The 17,332-nt window shown below is 42.8% G+C and overlaps 1 protein-coding gene across 3 annotated transcripts in view; it reads left to right on the top strand.

Moving 5' to 3' along the window:
- Positions 1 to 17,332, top strand: part of FLT1 (fms related receptor tyrosine kinase 1) — a 171,396-nt gene that overhangs the window by 70,444 nt on the left and 83,620 nt on the right. For all 3 annotated transcript variants that reach the window (XM_059903324.1, XM_059903323.1, XM_059903325.1), the window contains one exon: positions 12,388 to 12,502. In XM_059903324.1, the coding sequence (XP_059759307.1) occupies positions 12,388 to 12,502 (115 nt within the window). The remainder of the gene's footprint in view (positions 1 to 12,387; positions 12,503 to 17,332) is intronic.

Below are 17,332 nucleotides of genomic sequence, written 5' to 3'. Positions count from 1 at the left end.
GTAGAGTCACAGATGTAGAAAACAAACTTATGGCTACCAGGGGGGAAAGGGGGAGGAAGGATAAATTGGGAGATTAGGATTGACATGTACACACTACTATATATAAAATAGGTAACTAATAAGGACCTACTGTAGAGCACAGGGAACTCTACTCCATACTCAGTAATGACCTGTATGGGAAACGAATCTATAAAAGACTGAATGTATGCATATGTATAACCGATTCACTTTGCTGTACAGCAGAAACTAACACAACACTGTAAATCAACTATACTCCAATAAACATTTTTAAAAATTAAGAAAAAAGAGTTTAAGACATTTTAGAGATTAAAAAAAAGCTTGTTTTAGAGATAAGAAACTGAGGCTCAAAAGATAATTATCCCTCACCTCACAGCTAGATAATGGCAAGCCCAGGACTAGACCCAAGTCTTGGAGCTCTGTCTGTTTATTATTCCTGTTTATTCTTATTTCCACCATGACATTGTATAGAGTCCCCATGGGAAATGCTTATAATCTGGTTGAATAAGCGAACCAACATGGTTTCAGTGGATGGCAGATAGTGAGCACTGCAGTAGAGAGGGAGCACCGTGGGGAGGGAAGATCTGGGTCCTAAAGGTGATGGGAAGGTACTGGGAGGTCAGATGGAAAGGGGGAGGGGCAGATGTGATGGAGGGACACGGGGATAGGATAGTTGAGGAGTGGAAGAGGAGATGCTTGGAGAGTCATTGGCTGGCTCACTGGGATGAGGGAAAATCAAAACCAAATCTGGAAAGGGCAGTTCGGGCCTGATGTGGACTTTCTTGAATGGGGGCTAAATAATTTGCCAGCCAGCCCTTCTGCTTGAGCTCGCCTTCCCTGGCCAGTGCCCCGGTACCCTGCTCTCTGGTTACCAGGGCACCCCCCCCCCAACATTGCGCTTACAGCGTGATGGACTTGTACAGACTCGGGGGTGGGGCTCCTCCTCCTGTCCTCGGCCCGTGTCATGTGCACGGTAGCTCTGAAGCTCACCTTCCAGGTCTGAAGGTCAAAGGCTCAGGTTTTCACTCAGGCCTTTTAAAAAGTCGTACAGCCTCTTATTATCCCATTTTTCTTAGGCCTTTCATGTTCCATATGCCTTGTCCTCATCACTGAAAACCATGTGAGATGATCACGGATTGCTACCTCATTGAGAAATCCTCTTTTGTGAGTGTGAAAAAGTCTTTGGATAAGTAAGGTGAGGAAAATGAAAACGGGTGTTTAGAAGCTACTTAGCACCAAACAGAAGGTTATGGCCAATTTAGAAGACTGCAGGGCCTGGGGTTTCTATTTTTATTTTCCTTAGAGCTGAAACTTATTAAGCACCTGTCTACAGGATAAGTGCTTAATCTGTGCTTTAGATGTATCATCTCATTTAATTCTTACAGAACTTCTACGACGCTGGGGACTATGGTTACTACCATTTCCTAGATGAGGCACAGAGAGTTCCAAAGACCTTGTTAGGAACAAGTCCGTCACACTGTAAGCGCAGTGTTGGGGGGGGGGGGCGCCCTGGTAACCAGAGAGCAGGGTACCGGGGCACTGGCCAGGGAAGGCGAGCTCAAGCAGGACTGACTGGCAAATTATTTAGCCCCCATTCGAGAAATTCCACGTCAGGTCCGAACTGCCCTTTCCAGATTTGGTTTTGATTTTCCCTCATCCCAGTGAGCCAGCTAATGACTCTCCAAGCATGTCACCACCCAGCACTTCATCTGTCACTATGAGGCTTGGCATTGTAACAACTACGTAGACATTAAGTTGAATAATTTTTGGTCAAAAGCGCATGATCCAGAAAGCAAATATGCTTTGAGAAGCCTGTGTGATGACATCAAGAGCCGCTTTTAAAAGGCATGAGGATGCAGAAAGGCCGTATAGTCTAGAGTTTAAGGACATGGGCTCTGGAGCCTGAATCCCGGCTGTGCCACCTACTACCACCTACCAGCTGGGTGATTCTGGGCAAAGTAAACCACCTCTCTGGGTCTGAGTTTCCTGATCGGTACAATCGAGGTAACAGCACTGACATCCTAAGGTTGTTTAGGGGAATTAAATGAGATGATATATATGAAGTACTTCGCCCAGTGGTACTTAGCCCAAGTCTGTTTGCTTAAAGTTTTCCAGTATTTTTGGTTGCTCTGGGGCCGCCCACTGCAAAGCTACTTCCCTCTGAAGTAGCATCAGATACACACAAGTATCCTGTGAATGCTGACAATCTGACAAAACGATCCATGTTCTCCCAGAAAGCATGCTTGCACCTTTGGACAGGTCTTCTGACTATGGTGATTTACTGCAGAGAAATTAAGATGGGACCAGAAATAATAGAATCTTCAGATTATGTAGGAAGTTAGAGGAGCCTTAATATCCTGGACCTAACTTGCGTTTGTGAATTCTGCCTCAGCTATTCAAACCCTCATTGACCCACGTACTGTCCAGCCTACAGTAGCACATGGGCTCTGGACATTTTGCTTGCTTGTTGTGCTCAGTTGTCTTCGGATATTTTTTCCATGCATTTGACTTATCTCTTCAATAACCATATCCTTAGTAACGGAAGGAAATAAATCTTGTACTTCTTTCAGAGGACATGATTCTACTTCTTAAATGGAATGTGTGTGAACAAATTAATTTTTATTTGAATCAAACAGTGCTAGTAATTGCCTAGCAAATGGTGCTAGTAATTGAAGACAGGAGAAGACCACTGCTGGTTAGTTATTTTTCTATTAGCCCAGAAGGTGCTTCTCCACATGTCAGCATCATTGCTTGAGTTGAAACTGTCCACCACTATCAACTCGTCAGATGCTGTGATGGGTTCATCCCAGGTCATTAATACTCCTCCTTGGGAGTGGACAGCCCTGATGATGGTGACACAGCGCTTGGTTGAGGGGGGATGTGTGAGGTCACTGGAGGGTCAGCAGTGTCCCTTTTTCAGCACGTTTGAGGTGAGTGATGGATGGCAGGGTTGACACCCACATGAGGCTGAGTCCACATCTAATGCGTTATCGGGATTCGCTCTTCTCGTCAGGCCATAGCTGAGCGAGGTCACGTGTGCTCTTCTGCTTCCCCGGGTAGCTGGACTAAGCCCTGAGGTTATGATGATGAATAAGACCTAGTCCCCACTCTTAAGTAGCTCTCAATCTGGTCAGATAATCACGGCTAACGTGAGTGACCTGTCTGCCGTGGACCAGGCACAGTGCCGGGCATGTTACACCAATTAACTCACTTAGCATCACCCGCATGTTTGATGATGCAAAAGAATCTTCTCTGAATTATTTCCCTTCTATTTTTTAATCCCTATAAGAAAACCGGTAAGACGTGGTAACGTGGGTTTGCTTCCTTTGAGTTGGCAATGTTAAAAACACATCTGCGCCCAAAGAATTCGAGGTGGTTCATAAAAAAGTACCATTAATAATTGAACAAATCTGGATGGACGTGGGGTAAGACAGAGATATGGCCCACACGCTTTACTTGCTAGTTGTCAAGAGAGAGAAAGAGACACGTAATAGACATTTGCGAGAAGAAGGGGCCCATAAGATAAAAGCATAGCAGGAGAAGTACAACTTTTCAGGGAACTAAGATCCAAGAAGAATGATTTCTCCTCTCACCCTCTGTGTGCTGTAGTCTTAGCAGACGAACCCTTCAACCACGTTTCTAGTACAGAGAGTGTCACAGGACTGGTAATGACCACCTCCCTCCCTGGTGACCGGTGGCATGACACCAACGTAGAATTTATTAAAAGTGATTCTGTGGGCTGACATGACCCAGTGATTTCAGAACTATTCAAGGGACTAAAAAGACTGTAAGTCCTCTGATCAATTCCCTACGACGGTCCTCCCAACCTCGCCATCCAGCGTTCCATAACCAGAAGGTTGCAAAACCATGATCTGAGCTCAGGTCTGACTAGCTCTAGAATTTCTGCTAAACGTGATTCCCTACCCCCACCCCAAAGGCCTTCTGGACGTTTCCGTACTGACCACCGTGTAATAAGTAATATGCTCTCTTTATGCAAACAAAACGTAACCATAGCTTGAAATATGCTTCACTGAGCGGCTGGAGTTAATACCTTAAGACTCCTTGCGTGTGTTAAAGGATGTTATTTGTAGCCACTCCTAACATTTCCCTGAAGGTTTTTTTATTTATCGAATCACCCTTCCTCTGCTGACCAGCCTTTCGCTAGGGCAGAAAAATGAATGAAGAAAACGGATGGCCTCTCCGAGGCTCCTATCTGGCTGTAACCGAGTAGGTACCCACCCTTTGGCCTCCTGGTCACCCGGTGTGGGGCTGTCGGGATGCCTTGGCCCAGATTCCCTAAAAGAGAGCGAGTCAGGGGCGGGGGAGTCTCTGGGGCTCTTGGGGGAGGCGAGCGGGAGAGAGAGGAGGAAGGAAAGCAGAGGCTGGGAAGACAGGCCTTGTTCTGAGTGTGAATGGACCGCGGGGCCCTCGAGAGCAGGAAGCGGAGCAGGCCAAGACGCTCACGGAAAAGCTCTTATCTAAACAGAGGTGGCCAGGACGCTGGATCACCTCCACCATTGTCCCAGGAGCTGACCCCAGCCTTCAGTCCCCGAAAAGCCTTCTCCACTCTCCCCCGTCGCCATTCAGACAAGAAGTAGTTTTCAGTATGGGCTCCAAGGCGTCACGAGGTCTCTCCCTGGGCAAGAAGTCACCGCCCCTACCAACAAAATTCCCCCAGCCTGACCCTGTGACCAGCCTGGAGGCCCAGGCCCTTTTCCTGGAGCAAAAGGAGCAGGAACCATTCCGTCTAAACACGCCTTTTTCTGCCAGCATTCTCTCCTCTATATTGTTTTATTTGTTTTAGGAGAATGCGAGAGAAGGGGAAAAGATAGTGTGGCAGATTCTATTAATCTGATGGCTCAGACACACGATCACTAATGTTTTGACACGACACACGCAGGAGCGCAGGAAAGTTTACACGAGGCCCTCCTGCAGGATGGCGCGCGGTGATGGGGAGCTGCCCAGCCGTGCCCTCTGGCATGGTTCCAGGTGGTCTTTTTTTTTTTTCCCCACTTTTTTTTAAAGACGCTTTACAGCCTCGATTTGCTCTTTATTACTGCTCTCCCCCTTTGTTTCCTCCCTTGAAATGATTCAATATTCTTTACAAACAGATTCTGATCACAGCGAGCACGTGCAGTCAGATCCCATCACGTGGAGAAGCAGAGTCCACACGAGTCCTCAGCTTTCATCATCCAAAAAAGGAGAGGGAGGGAGGGAGATTATTCTGTGTCTTGGGACTTTGTAGAACTTTCTAGAGCCTCTTTTCCTCCTCCAAACTAAATGTGCTTTAACTATACTTTAATGTATGTACACCTTCCTTCCCAGGCGATGGCGCGGGCTCAGGTAGGCAACCGTTGGGTGTAGGGCCCGGCTCACTACTGTGTGCCCCCCGCAGAGGCCCCTCAAAACCAGCTGCTGCTATAAATGCATCAGCGTTCCTAACAAAGTAGGCCTGCTTCATCCCAGAACGTGCTTAGGAATCATGCAGACAACAGTTTTAAGTTACGAGGGGGGAAAAAAGATTGTAATAAGAGTTGGATCTATTATTTTCTTGCGAGATGTTTTCTAGTGCTGAAATTCATCAGCCAGCAGAAGGCCAAGATTCCATATAATGTTAGCATTAAAACTCTGTAATGATGAGAACTAACCAGAATTTATGTAAAAAATGTAATTATAAAATATTCCTCTGCTCCCTCCCCCCTCCCCCAAAGGACCAGGGGCTACTTCTACTTCCTGAAAGCCAATATTTTGCTTCTCTGGGTGTCTGTACCAGTTGGCTTCAGAGGAACCCCAGAGTTTCCTAACACGTGACTCTGAAGCATGGTGGTAAAGGTTTGGGCGGGGTGGTGTTCTTTGGGAGCAGAATTCATGCCGTGTGATGGACGAGTTCTGGTGTGGCAGGAAGAGTTAGGAATATCTGGGTTCTAATCCCAGAACTGTCTGCTACTTTCTCTATGAATATGAGCAAGACATTTGATTTTCATGAGTCTCAGTTTCCTTATTGGTAAAGGGATTTGTGAAATGGGGATCATAATACCTGCTTCACTGGGTGACCGTGAGAATTAGTTGAGCTTTCATGTGTGTAGCTGCTACCCCAAGTCTGGTACATTAAAAGCAGCCCAGTAACAACTAGTTTCCCTTCAGCCAACCAAGAGCCCAATTTAGCAGAACAGAGATTTTGAAAGAAAGGTCAGCCTAACGTCATTTATCATAGGGTGAAAGGGGATCCTTCACCTCTTTATCGTAAGAAAGATCCAGGTGGTAGAGTAGACCTTCTGGTATTGGGGTGGTTATTAAACTTGCTAGAAATCATTTATGAAATGAGAATCTTACACTGGATAACTACAGGAGTCTTCGGTACCATAACAGGTACATCATAGTACGAAAATGGGCAATTTCTAGAAAGGCTGAGTGAAGGGTTGAACCATCTCAACCTGGTTCTTCAGAGAGTTTTCTCCCACGAGGGCCACTCCAGAGAAAACACAGACACTAGCCATCCATGGCTAAAGTTCACCTCTCCCCTCTGATTCCACCAGATGCAACAATCCATCCTTTAAAGAAAGTGCCAGCTCTGCTTTTTGGGTTGGGGGAGGGGAAAGAAAGGCAGGGGGACTGCAGAAAGTGTGAAGATCAGAACTGTTCAAATCCAGCACCTAAGGAAAAGCACAGGTGAACACAAGAGGGTACCTATGGGTGCACGCTCTGCATTGTATTCCCTGTGATGGATTTGTAAAGGTGAATGGGACCTGAGGTCAGAAATCATGTGATGACAAATGTAATGTAAACGGTCGTTGCCGACCATGCACACAGTGGGCACTCAGTACACTTGGGTTGGGTATCGTGAGAGCTGTTTGCCAAATCTTGGGAGGAGGTTGACCAGGTTATGCAAAAAGGGCTAAAAAAAGACTTTCAATCCCCAATGCAGTAATGGTATCTGCGTAGTGAATATTTGAGAAACCTTTCCTCCCTATATACAAAGAAGCACTGAAGTATAACAATTCCTTTTTATATGATGATGATAGAACATGGATATTATGTTACATACAGCATACAGGTTAAGTGCACAGACTCTGGAATAAGCCAGAACTGATTACAAATTCCGCCTCTGCCACCTACTAGCACTTTAGCCTTGGGTAATTTACTTAACCTCCTTAATCTTCAATTTCCTTGTCCATTAGATGGGGGATGATAGTACCTACTTTTTAGGATGTTGTAGAGATCAATGTGATAGTGTACATGAATCACCTAACACAGTACCTAGCGCATAGAAAGTATAATCCTTATTATAGTAGAATGTAATATTGCATAGTGTCTATCGTAATTATTACAGCCTATGGCTTGCCTGTTGGGACCGGCAGTCAAAATTGCCAAGATTGTAGGGTTGGATCCCAGTGTTGGCTTTGCCTTTCTCTGTGGCTCTGAACTGTGTTTGGTCACAAAGGAGCCAAATACTTATATGAGTGTGCAGGGAACAGGGCAAATCCATCAGCACTACAGGGAAAAACCCAGAGCATGTAGGTCAATAACGTCACCTGCATCTATGGAGGGTGGTGTTTCCCCACTATGTGTCGAGCAAAGCAGCCTGGTAACTTGGACCAGAGGGGAGAGCCCCACAGATGTCTCCTACTTGGGAGTCAAACAGACAGACATGTCACATGGAGGGTCCCGGCTCCATGTGTTGGATCCATAATTGCCTGCTTTCTTTTAATTTATTTATATCAATCTCTAGTCCAAAACTAATTTGTTTCAGCTCCAGGGCAATCGACAATGGAGTACACTCTTACCCCGGAAATTTTTTTTTCCTCTCGATGGTTATAAATACCTCCACGCTATTGTACTTGGCATGCTGTATGCAAATAGAGGTCAGAGTCCTAAAGCTCATTAGGAAAGGGATGGGGGGCTTGGAGCACGGAGAGGACAGCATGGAGCTGAAGCTGATAACAGTGGCCTTGTCCAGAATAGTGCCTGGGAGCTTTCTTATCTCCCTTTGGCAGGAGGTGCTGAGGACTTCCTGTGCGAAATCAGGAGCGAACGCTGCTTTCCTCTTGTTGTTCGGCTTCCTCCCCCCTCAAGACGGTTCCCAGCACAGCGATTATCTTTGCATCTTCAAACATGGCACAATCTACTTCCTGAAGAGCTTGATGTATTCTTAAGGGCTCAGGCAAATTCCCCTCCCCCTACCTCTCGTTTCAAGTGCTGTTATAGAGTCAGCCCCCTAAATGACATTCTATTTTTAAGGTTCCAGTGACAAAGAGGGAAAAATCACAGTCTCCAATATGGAAAATAGCCACAGAACCTGTCCTTTTCCATTGGGAGGACCTTGCAGCAACTCTAGTTTCCAGGCCAGGGCTTGTGCCGACAGTAGCTGCCCTTAGAGGGACGGGCGGGGGGTCGGGGGTGTATGTTGGCAGCCCGAGTGAACTCAGGCAGCTGACTGCATTTCCCTCGGGAAATGCCTAGACTTGCTTCACTCTAACATATTTCTTTGCATTTCCTGACAACCAAGAGTTCGAAATTAAGACCTTTGCCTAAGGCCTCCCTTATCTTTTTCACTTCTTTGGGGAAAAAGGAATGAAATTACAGGATTCTCTTTCAGATACAAGAGAACTTCAGCTCTTGGATGTCACAATACCAAGTACCTATGTAATGTGTGTACATGTCACATAGGTGTACACATATGTAACAACCCCCCATATACATGTTTTATATATATATATATTCACAGACACACACACACACGTTATAATAAACCTATATATGTACCCCATGTGTGTGAAAGATCTGAGATTAGACAGTAGTTCAAGGTATAGAGAAAAGTAGGACAAAATAACTTATTTTAATGATAAAGTTTTAAGGCCATGATATATTTCAAGTAAAGGAGAATTTCTCTTGGGTTCAGTTCCTTCTACTAATCAATAAGTTAAAACGTTCACTTTTTTTAACCTGATGATTATAAGGAATAGCTAGTCAAAAATCGCAGAAATTCCTTAAGGAATGGTTTGTCCTTATGAATTCTTTTTTATTTTAAATCTTATAATCTCACTGTAAAAACAGACATCTTAAAAACATTTGGAGAAATCTGATATATGGGCCAGGTACAAACAACACCGTGGAATTATTGCTAATTCTATTAGGTGTGATCATGGCGTTGCTGTTATTAGAAAACGTGCATAATTTTTAGACGTGCACTAAATATGTGAGGCTAAAATGACATGCTGTCTGCGATTTACTTTACAATATTTCTCAAAAGAAAAAATAAAAAGAAATAAGGGATAGATGAAACAAATGTGGCAAACTCTTGGTAATAAGTCTGGGTGATGGGTATATGGGGGTTTATTATACTATGACTCTACTCATCAATATGCTTGAAAATAATAAACAGTTAAAACCAATGAAAACTTACTAGAAACCACACATCAGTGCCTCACGCCTGTATGTTTACAAATGTTTGTGGGGTGCCAGTTACATGCTTGGCCCTGGCGTAACTATGAAGACAGAGTGATCCCGTAGAGGTGGCCCACGTTCCTTGTAGCTGCTGGCCCAGTGGGGCTTCAGAAGCACTGAATGCAAACTTAGAAACTGGTGAATGCTCTGGGGGAGAGGACATTATATGGCAGTGTGCCCCACCCCCCCCCCCGGAGGGGAGACCACCCCCGAAGACTCCCTGGTTTCACATGCTGGAGTCCTTTCTCAGCTTGAGGACCAGACAGGAATAATTACAGAACTTTTTTTTTTTCCTGATCATCACAATCCCTTCTCTCTTACCTTTTCTCTCACTTATTTCATCCTCCCACTTTCTTCACACATAAGTAGCCAAGGGCAACAATGACTTAAGAGCAACCACGCCTTCTTTCTGGCTTGAAAATCTCCAGAATCTGCCCAAGACATGTACAGATTAGAGCCCAGCCAGCTGTCTGCTCACCACAAATTCTAAGCCAGAAGGAAGGAATATGAAGTGATACCATGAAAAGTTCACAGTGCAAGTAATCAAACAAATAACCACTTCCCTGCCTTACAAGGTCCTCACTCTTTAGGCTGGGAGGTAGGAGGGAGACTGCATCCAGAAGAGAGATACAGAAATGAACAGCATCAATCCATAAGGCGATCGGAAAGCAGCAAAGGCGGTGAGGTGCCTGCAGGCACTCACGCCAGTTCCTACGCGCACTTGTCTCTTAAGCTACCCAGTCTGGCAGAGAAACACCTTGGAAACCCACAGATGGTTTTTTTTTGAGGCACATAAAATAGCTCTTTGTATATTTGCATCGTGTCCCCCCCAAAATCCATATTTAAATCTCAAAAGGCTGCTTTAAAGGAATCAGCGTTCGGGACTTCCCTGGAGGTCCAGTGGTTAAGACTCTGCACTCCCAATGCAGGGCGCCTGGGTTCCATCCCTGGTCAGGGAACTAGATCCCACATGCCACAACTAAAGATCCCACCTGCCACAACGAAGACCTGGCACAGCCAAATAAATAAATAATTTTTTTTTTAAAAAAAGGAATCAGTGTTCATAAGTGGTAGAAAGCAAATCACCTGCAGTGTCCACTTACTGATGAGCACCTGCATTTGTCATACGTGATGGTACAGAGCTAGGCTCTGGGCAGTTCACTACCTGTTGGGGCAGGACATGCAAACAGAAATCACAGCACAAGTTAAGGCGGTCTAGCTACAGGCTCATCAAGTGGTCCTGATCCTGTGCACCGTAAGGGTTCACAGTGATCAGAAATAAGCTGCTTGGAGGAGATCGGGCCGGTGGTGAGGGGCACGGAGGCAGCAGTAACTGGTGCGTGAAGATGAAGGAATCAGGTGTGTACACCCCGAGCCACAGGGTGTCTTTAATTTACAAAACCTCCGCAATTAAATTAGGTCATTTAACACACGTATAATCCCATGAGATTAACAGGGCAGGTATAATTTTATTTGTATGTTTCAGAGGAGAAAACTGTCATACAGCTAGAAGTCAGGGCAGCTCTAGGACTCAAGTCTTCTTTGAAGTAGCTGAACCAAACTGTGGTTTGCCTGTGAGGAAATGTGTCTGTAGCGGTAAGGTTGAAAAGGCAGGTAGGGAATGGACTCTGGATGGCCTTGACTCCAGTCACGGAAGCCTGGGCTTTCTTCAATACAGTTGTTGAAGCTTTTGGAGCAAAGAGGATTCCACTAAAACCCCAAATGCTCAGGGGGTTGGTCTGGCAGCAGTTTTGTGGGTGTTGGCTTGGGAAAAGGCATGTTGAAATACTACTGCACTGCCCGGGTCAGAGTGGATGTAAGTGTTCTTTTTGTTGTTTGGATTTTTTAATTCATGTAGAACCTAGGATACACGAAACATAATAAATGATCCAAATGACAACAAAAACACGACGGTCCAAAACCTATGGGACGCGGCAAAAGCAGTTCTAAGAGGGAAGTTTATTGCAATTACAGTCTTACCTCAGGAAACAAGAAAAATCTCAAATAAACAACCTAACCTTACACCTAAAGCAACTAGAGAAAGAGGAACAAACAAAACCCAAAGTTAGTATAAGGAAAGAAATCATAGAGATCACAGCAGAAGTAAATGAAACAGAGATGAAGAAACATAATAAATGATCAATAGATATTTACACCAATGATTTAGGTAGTAAACTGACAGGCACCTACTGATAATCAGCTGTTTGAAAGAACATACTTTCAGATATAGGTTGGAATCTCTCTTTAAAATGGTACTCCTTCAGCTAGTTTAAACAGTGAGAGAGTGAGATTTTGTGGACTTTTAGAAGCAAAAAAGATCTTAAACAACTTCAACACACATATTCTATAATTAAACACTTGAGGCCTGAGATGTAAAGGAGCTTGCCATGATACTCCAAAACTTGAAAAGAAATAGACTGAATTTAATAGCTGTTCCATGATGTGTGTTTCCATATACACTTAATTAGCCCTGGAAAAAATGAGCTGTATAATGGAATATTCTCATTAAATGCCAGCCTTTTATAGCTGTGAAATGCTGTTATCTCCTTGAGGTTTACATTCATTAACATAACTTCCGTTTTTTCCGTGTTTGCATGTTTCTTCCACTAGGAACTAATTAAAATCTAGATACTAGATTTTTTAATTTATGCATTTTTATTTAGTATTTAACATTTAGAACAGGAAGGATATACAGAGAAACACTGGTGTGGGGGGTTTTTTTTGTTTGTTTGTTTGCAGATCAGGCAAAAATCTGTCTGCTGTTTTTAAGTTTTGAGGATGGATATTGGGGAGGAAAAATCTAAGGAGAAGAAGAAAATTGTGACTTTGTTATCTGAGGACTTAATGGTTTTCATTTCACCGGTCACCGTGGGCTAGACCATGCTGCAAAGCAACATAGTGATGGCTTACTTTTTTTAAACATAGGTATGACCTTTGCTCCAATAATGAAGAGTCCTTTATCCTGGATCCTGACAGCACCGTAGGAAACAGAATTGAGAGCATCACTCAGCGTACGGCAGTCTTAGAAGGAAAGAATAAGGTACTGTTTGTCAAAATAAGCATGGGGATATTTATTCTAAAAGCACACACTCAGCTCCCAGTTCTGGGTTTATTAGAGCCAGAAGGAATTCAAATGCTCAAGCAAAAAATTCAGAGAGAAGAAAAGCAGTAGTATGTCTTTACGGAGCAATGCACTGAGGCTACTCAAAATGCTGTATACACCCAACTGAGCACCAGTCCCAAAGGAGTGAGTCCTTGGTCCTAGTGGAAGAGGTAGAAATGCCTCTTGAACATCAAACTGGTCCACATCAGTGGTTCTCAACTCTGGCTGCGCAGTAGTATACTTTACCAGTTATTATTACATGTGAATCTTTAGCGTGGAGCCCAGGGTTCACAAAAGCTCCCTGGGAGATTCTAGCATAACCAGAACTGAGAACCTCTGACATAAATAAAGTGGGAGGTCAGTAAGCAAAAAGCTAGTACAAAACTCTAGGCTAAAATGGAGTGTTTCCATTTCACAAAATATCTTGTTTTCCCCTCTGTTTTTGCATGGGCGCGAAGCCTAAGTTGGGGTATACAAACACACACAGCGTATCAGATTCCCTGACTAAAGAAAGGCAAATCAAAACCACCATGAGATACCACCTCACACCTGTCAGAATGGCTATTGTCAGAAAGACAAGAAATAACAAATGTTGGCGAGGATGTGCAGAACCTCTTGTGCACTATTGGTGGGAACATAATTGGTGCAGCCGCTATGGAAAGCAGTATGGGGGTTCCTTTAAAAATTAAAAATGTAACTACCGTATGATTCAGCAATTCCACGTCTGGGTATTTGTCTGAAGACGACAAAAACACTAACTCAAAAGATATAGGTACCCACGTGTTCACTGCAGCATTATTCACAACAGCCAAGATATGGAAACAATCTAAGTGTCCATCGACAGATGAATGGATGCGGAAAATGTGGTCTATATACACAGTGGAGTATTATTCAGCCATAAAAAAGAATGAAAGCTTGCCATTTGTGACAACATGGACAGACCTTAAGGGCATTATGCTAAATGAAATAAGTCTGACAGAGAAAGACAGATACTGTATGATTTAACTTATATGTGAATGAAAACAAATAAACAAGAAAACAAGCTCATAGATTGGTGGTTGCCAGAGTCAGGAGGTAGGCAAGGTGGATGAAGGGGGTTAAGAGGTACAAACTTCCAATTCGTATAATATATAAATAAGCCATTGGGATGCCATGTACAGCATTACGACAATAGTTAATACTGCTGAATTGCACACTTAAAAGTTGCTAAGAGACTAGATCTTAAAAATTCCCATCACAAGAAAGAAAAACCTTTGTACTACGTGTGGTGATGTATGTTAACTAGACTTACTGTAGTGATCATTTTGCAATATATACAAATGTTGAAACTAATATAATGTTATTTGTGAGTTATGCCTCAGTTTAAAAAAAAAAAAGGTTCCCTGACCTAGTCAGGGTCTAGGAGCATCTTTTCTGCTCTTGCACATATTTTCTTCACTCCCTTAACCTCAACACTAGCTGATACCTTGTGAACCAGGCAAATCTCAGCAGATCTCAGACCTGGTGGTTTTCTTCTCTGTCGAATTAGTGAAAAATGCAACTCCAAAATCTGCTATTATCAGGCACAGGGGTAGTGATGCTTTAAGAAGGAAAATAAAAACCATATCAAATCACCCCTTGCTAGAATATCTACTTTTACATGCATATCTTGATTTGGAGTAGTCTGTAAATATGGGTATTATCTGCTTAAGTGTGATCATGCTTATTTATCTGTTCAGCTATATTTGCATTTGAAGGCAACAAAATAGATGGCATCATTCTCCGTGTAGGACTTCATAATAACAAATAACACCTGAATTCTTCCTGATGGAAAACTTTTGGACATACGCTTATGTCAACATCATTCTTTGGTGGGCCAGAGTGGCTATCTCCATTTTAAAGATAAGAAAAACTGAGGTGATAAGATGATTAACTCCAAGTCACACAGCTTAAAAGTGGCACATGAGAAGCTCAAACCAAAGTCTTCATTGCCAAAACCCAGGGCTCTGCCAACTAAGCCAATACAGAAATTAGTTAAGATGGTGATGGCTTGCATGATAATATCAGCAATCACTTGTCAAGGATTCAGGAAAAGTTTTTCTAACCACTGCAGTAAGCTGTAGGTGGCTTACAATTCTTTTCTTTTTCTCAAATGCAAACAAACTGTAGTTTAAAACATTCCATGATGTGTAGCTATTGATGAGACAGCAGTTTAATGAAATACCTAGGAAAGAGGAAATTCTGTAAACTCGAAAGTTTGAGTGACACCACATTTTTGAAAAAAAAGGAAATTGCCTCAGAGTAGAAAGCAAGTTAGTTGTCACAAAGTACTAGAAAATTTCAAGATGCCCTTGACTGTGTCGATTCATTTTGCCTTTCCCTGACCCTATCAGATGCTTGTACTGTTAACTGCTGGATATTAAAACACGAATTTATGAGGTTAATTCCAAAGAACTTCTAGTCCGGTTTGTGGTATTCTAGCCGCAAAAACACATACGATAGAAAATAGAAAATGAAAAAGCTAAGTGATGTTTCTGATTAGCCTGAACCATAAAGTAGCCACCTGCCTCCATGACAAAACCCGGGTGAGATAAAGAATCTTCCCTGATTTTTTCCATGTGTGCTTGAAACAAATTTATTGTCTTGTAATTCTGTAGTTACACCAAGTTTTTAAACAGAGACCTCCAGACCCAGTTGGCCCTTGGGCCATCCAACCTGTGGGGAGCATGGGTTAAGGTCTGCCCTTTCTATTGTGTGTAACCACGTGCAAATCAGTTCACCTCTCTGAACCTGACTTCTCTCCTCCAAAAAATGGAGCTCCTAACATATGACCTATCTCGTTTGCCTGTTATCAAGATGATTGTCTTATATTCCCTAATGCAATCCCCCAATTGATTGTTAACATATGCAATGAAGACTACTTATTAAACAATTGTGTTGAAAAAACTTTTAATACTCCTTCTAAACGAAGTGTGTGTATATATATATATATATATATATATATATATATATATACATATACATATATATATATATATATACATATATATACACACACACACACACACACACATACATATTCTAGTAGTGACTGTAACAGATTAGACTTTGAGTTATTAATTTCATGTCCTAAATTTAGAAGACTTTACTAATTTTGCTTTTAGCATCTATTAATATATCTTTGTGTGTGTGTGAAAAACGTCTTTCACATGACAGATGGAAGTTTTGCTATCTCAGAATTCTTTGCATTGTTATTTCCTTTACAATTAAAACTGCTTTTCTTTTCTGTTCATGTTAAGAAAGCAAGTGAAAATCCCAGCTCAGAGCACACAGATGCTTTTCCCTACAGTTATATAGTCGGCATGCCCGGGACCCTGCTCCAGCCATCAGTGGAGCGAGGTGCTGGCTCGAGCACCTGCTGGCTTTCAGGGACTTGCTTCCCCCCGCCGCGCACCACCCCCCATTGTGTTTTGTTTTGTTTAACCCAAGGAAGGCTGCACGAGACAATAAAATTCAGTCTCCTTATGGCCAGGTTTTGGCCCAGATCTGTGAGAAGTGAAGTCATCTATTGGAGTTGCTAATGGCAAACATGGAGCTTTGGTATGGTTTCAGTGGGTTTGCCAGACTTTGTAGACTTGGGGCAGGAAGTAGAAGGAGCCCTGTGTTAGGAAAAAATACACAGGAAATGCATTTTACAGCATTAATTCTGTGAGGCTGGAGAATCATGACAATTTAACATCTTAGCAACATTTCCATTGAAATCGTTTTGAGGTTTCATTGAGAAATGTGTGTACCGTAAAAGACACATCCACGACCGAAGCATGAATGCCTCATCCTGGATTACAGCCTGGGTTCCGCTCTCCCACACACTCCCCGACCTTGTCTAACTTCTCACATTCTATTTCCCATCAGTTGGCTCAAATGCACCACCCTAGGATCATTTTAGATTCTTCCCTGACCTTTACATATCTGCTTTTATTTCTCCCTGAAACACTTCAAAGGAAACTGTAATAGAAACATCCGAGAATAAAATCACTGTTCTGTATATAGATTTTTTTAAAGGCAGGTGCTGGAAATTAGGCTGAATTACACATCATCGCATCCATTCTGTTCCATGAGGTTCAAACCACATTGCAGTAGTGAATCACTAATGCTTAGCGAAAGGGAAGGAAGGAAGGAGTATGAATAACTTCCAAATTTACAGCTCCTGACGACAAGTGTTCACCAGTGTTCCTGGGTCATACAGAAGAACCCAGAGAATGGATTTTAAGGGTCTGTTTCTAATATCTTAATCCTTGAGGTCCTCACAGGGAAAACAGAGGCACCCAAAGTGTGGGTTCAGAACTAAAAAAACTGTGGCAAATGGAAACTAATTCTAGAATGGATACAAGCAGACAGGCTTGGGAATTTCTTTTGGTGTACCTTATAAAATATATGATGATAATTTCAAACATGTGCTACAACTCAAATTCTTGAGTTTGAAATACTTTCTCTTTTCAAGTATTAAGTTGATATTCGCTGTTCCATCTGTTATGTTATTTCCATTTTTTCCTTCTTGAACCAATAGTATTTGGTCATGACCGCCGGGGATCAGATTTGTCCCCTTAACCCAAGAGACTCCTGTCCTGTGAGAAGCTCTCTTGTGTCCAAATTACACCCACCTCCAACTCACACTTGACCTCCCTTTTCTGACTCTATAGAGTTTATACTTCAAGTGTCATAGTTTTTTCATGAAAATGTTTTAATTTGTAGCTTAAAAATATACTCTAGAGAAATAAAAGTCCTCTA

Source organism: Balaenoptera ricei, chromosome 18, assembly GCF_028023285.1.
Source record: "Balaenoptera ricei isolate mBalRic1 chromosome 18, mBalRic1.hap2, whole genome shotgun sequence".
NCBI lineage: Eukaryota > Metazoa > Chordata > Mammalia > Artiodactyla > Balaenopteridae > Balaenoptera > Balaenoptera ricei.
The sequence above is the reverse complement of the archived record's forward strand: the minus strand, read 5'-3'. Positions and strand labels throughout refer to the sequence as shown.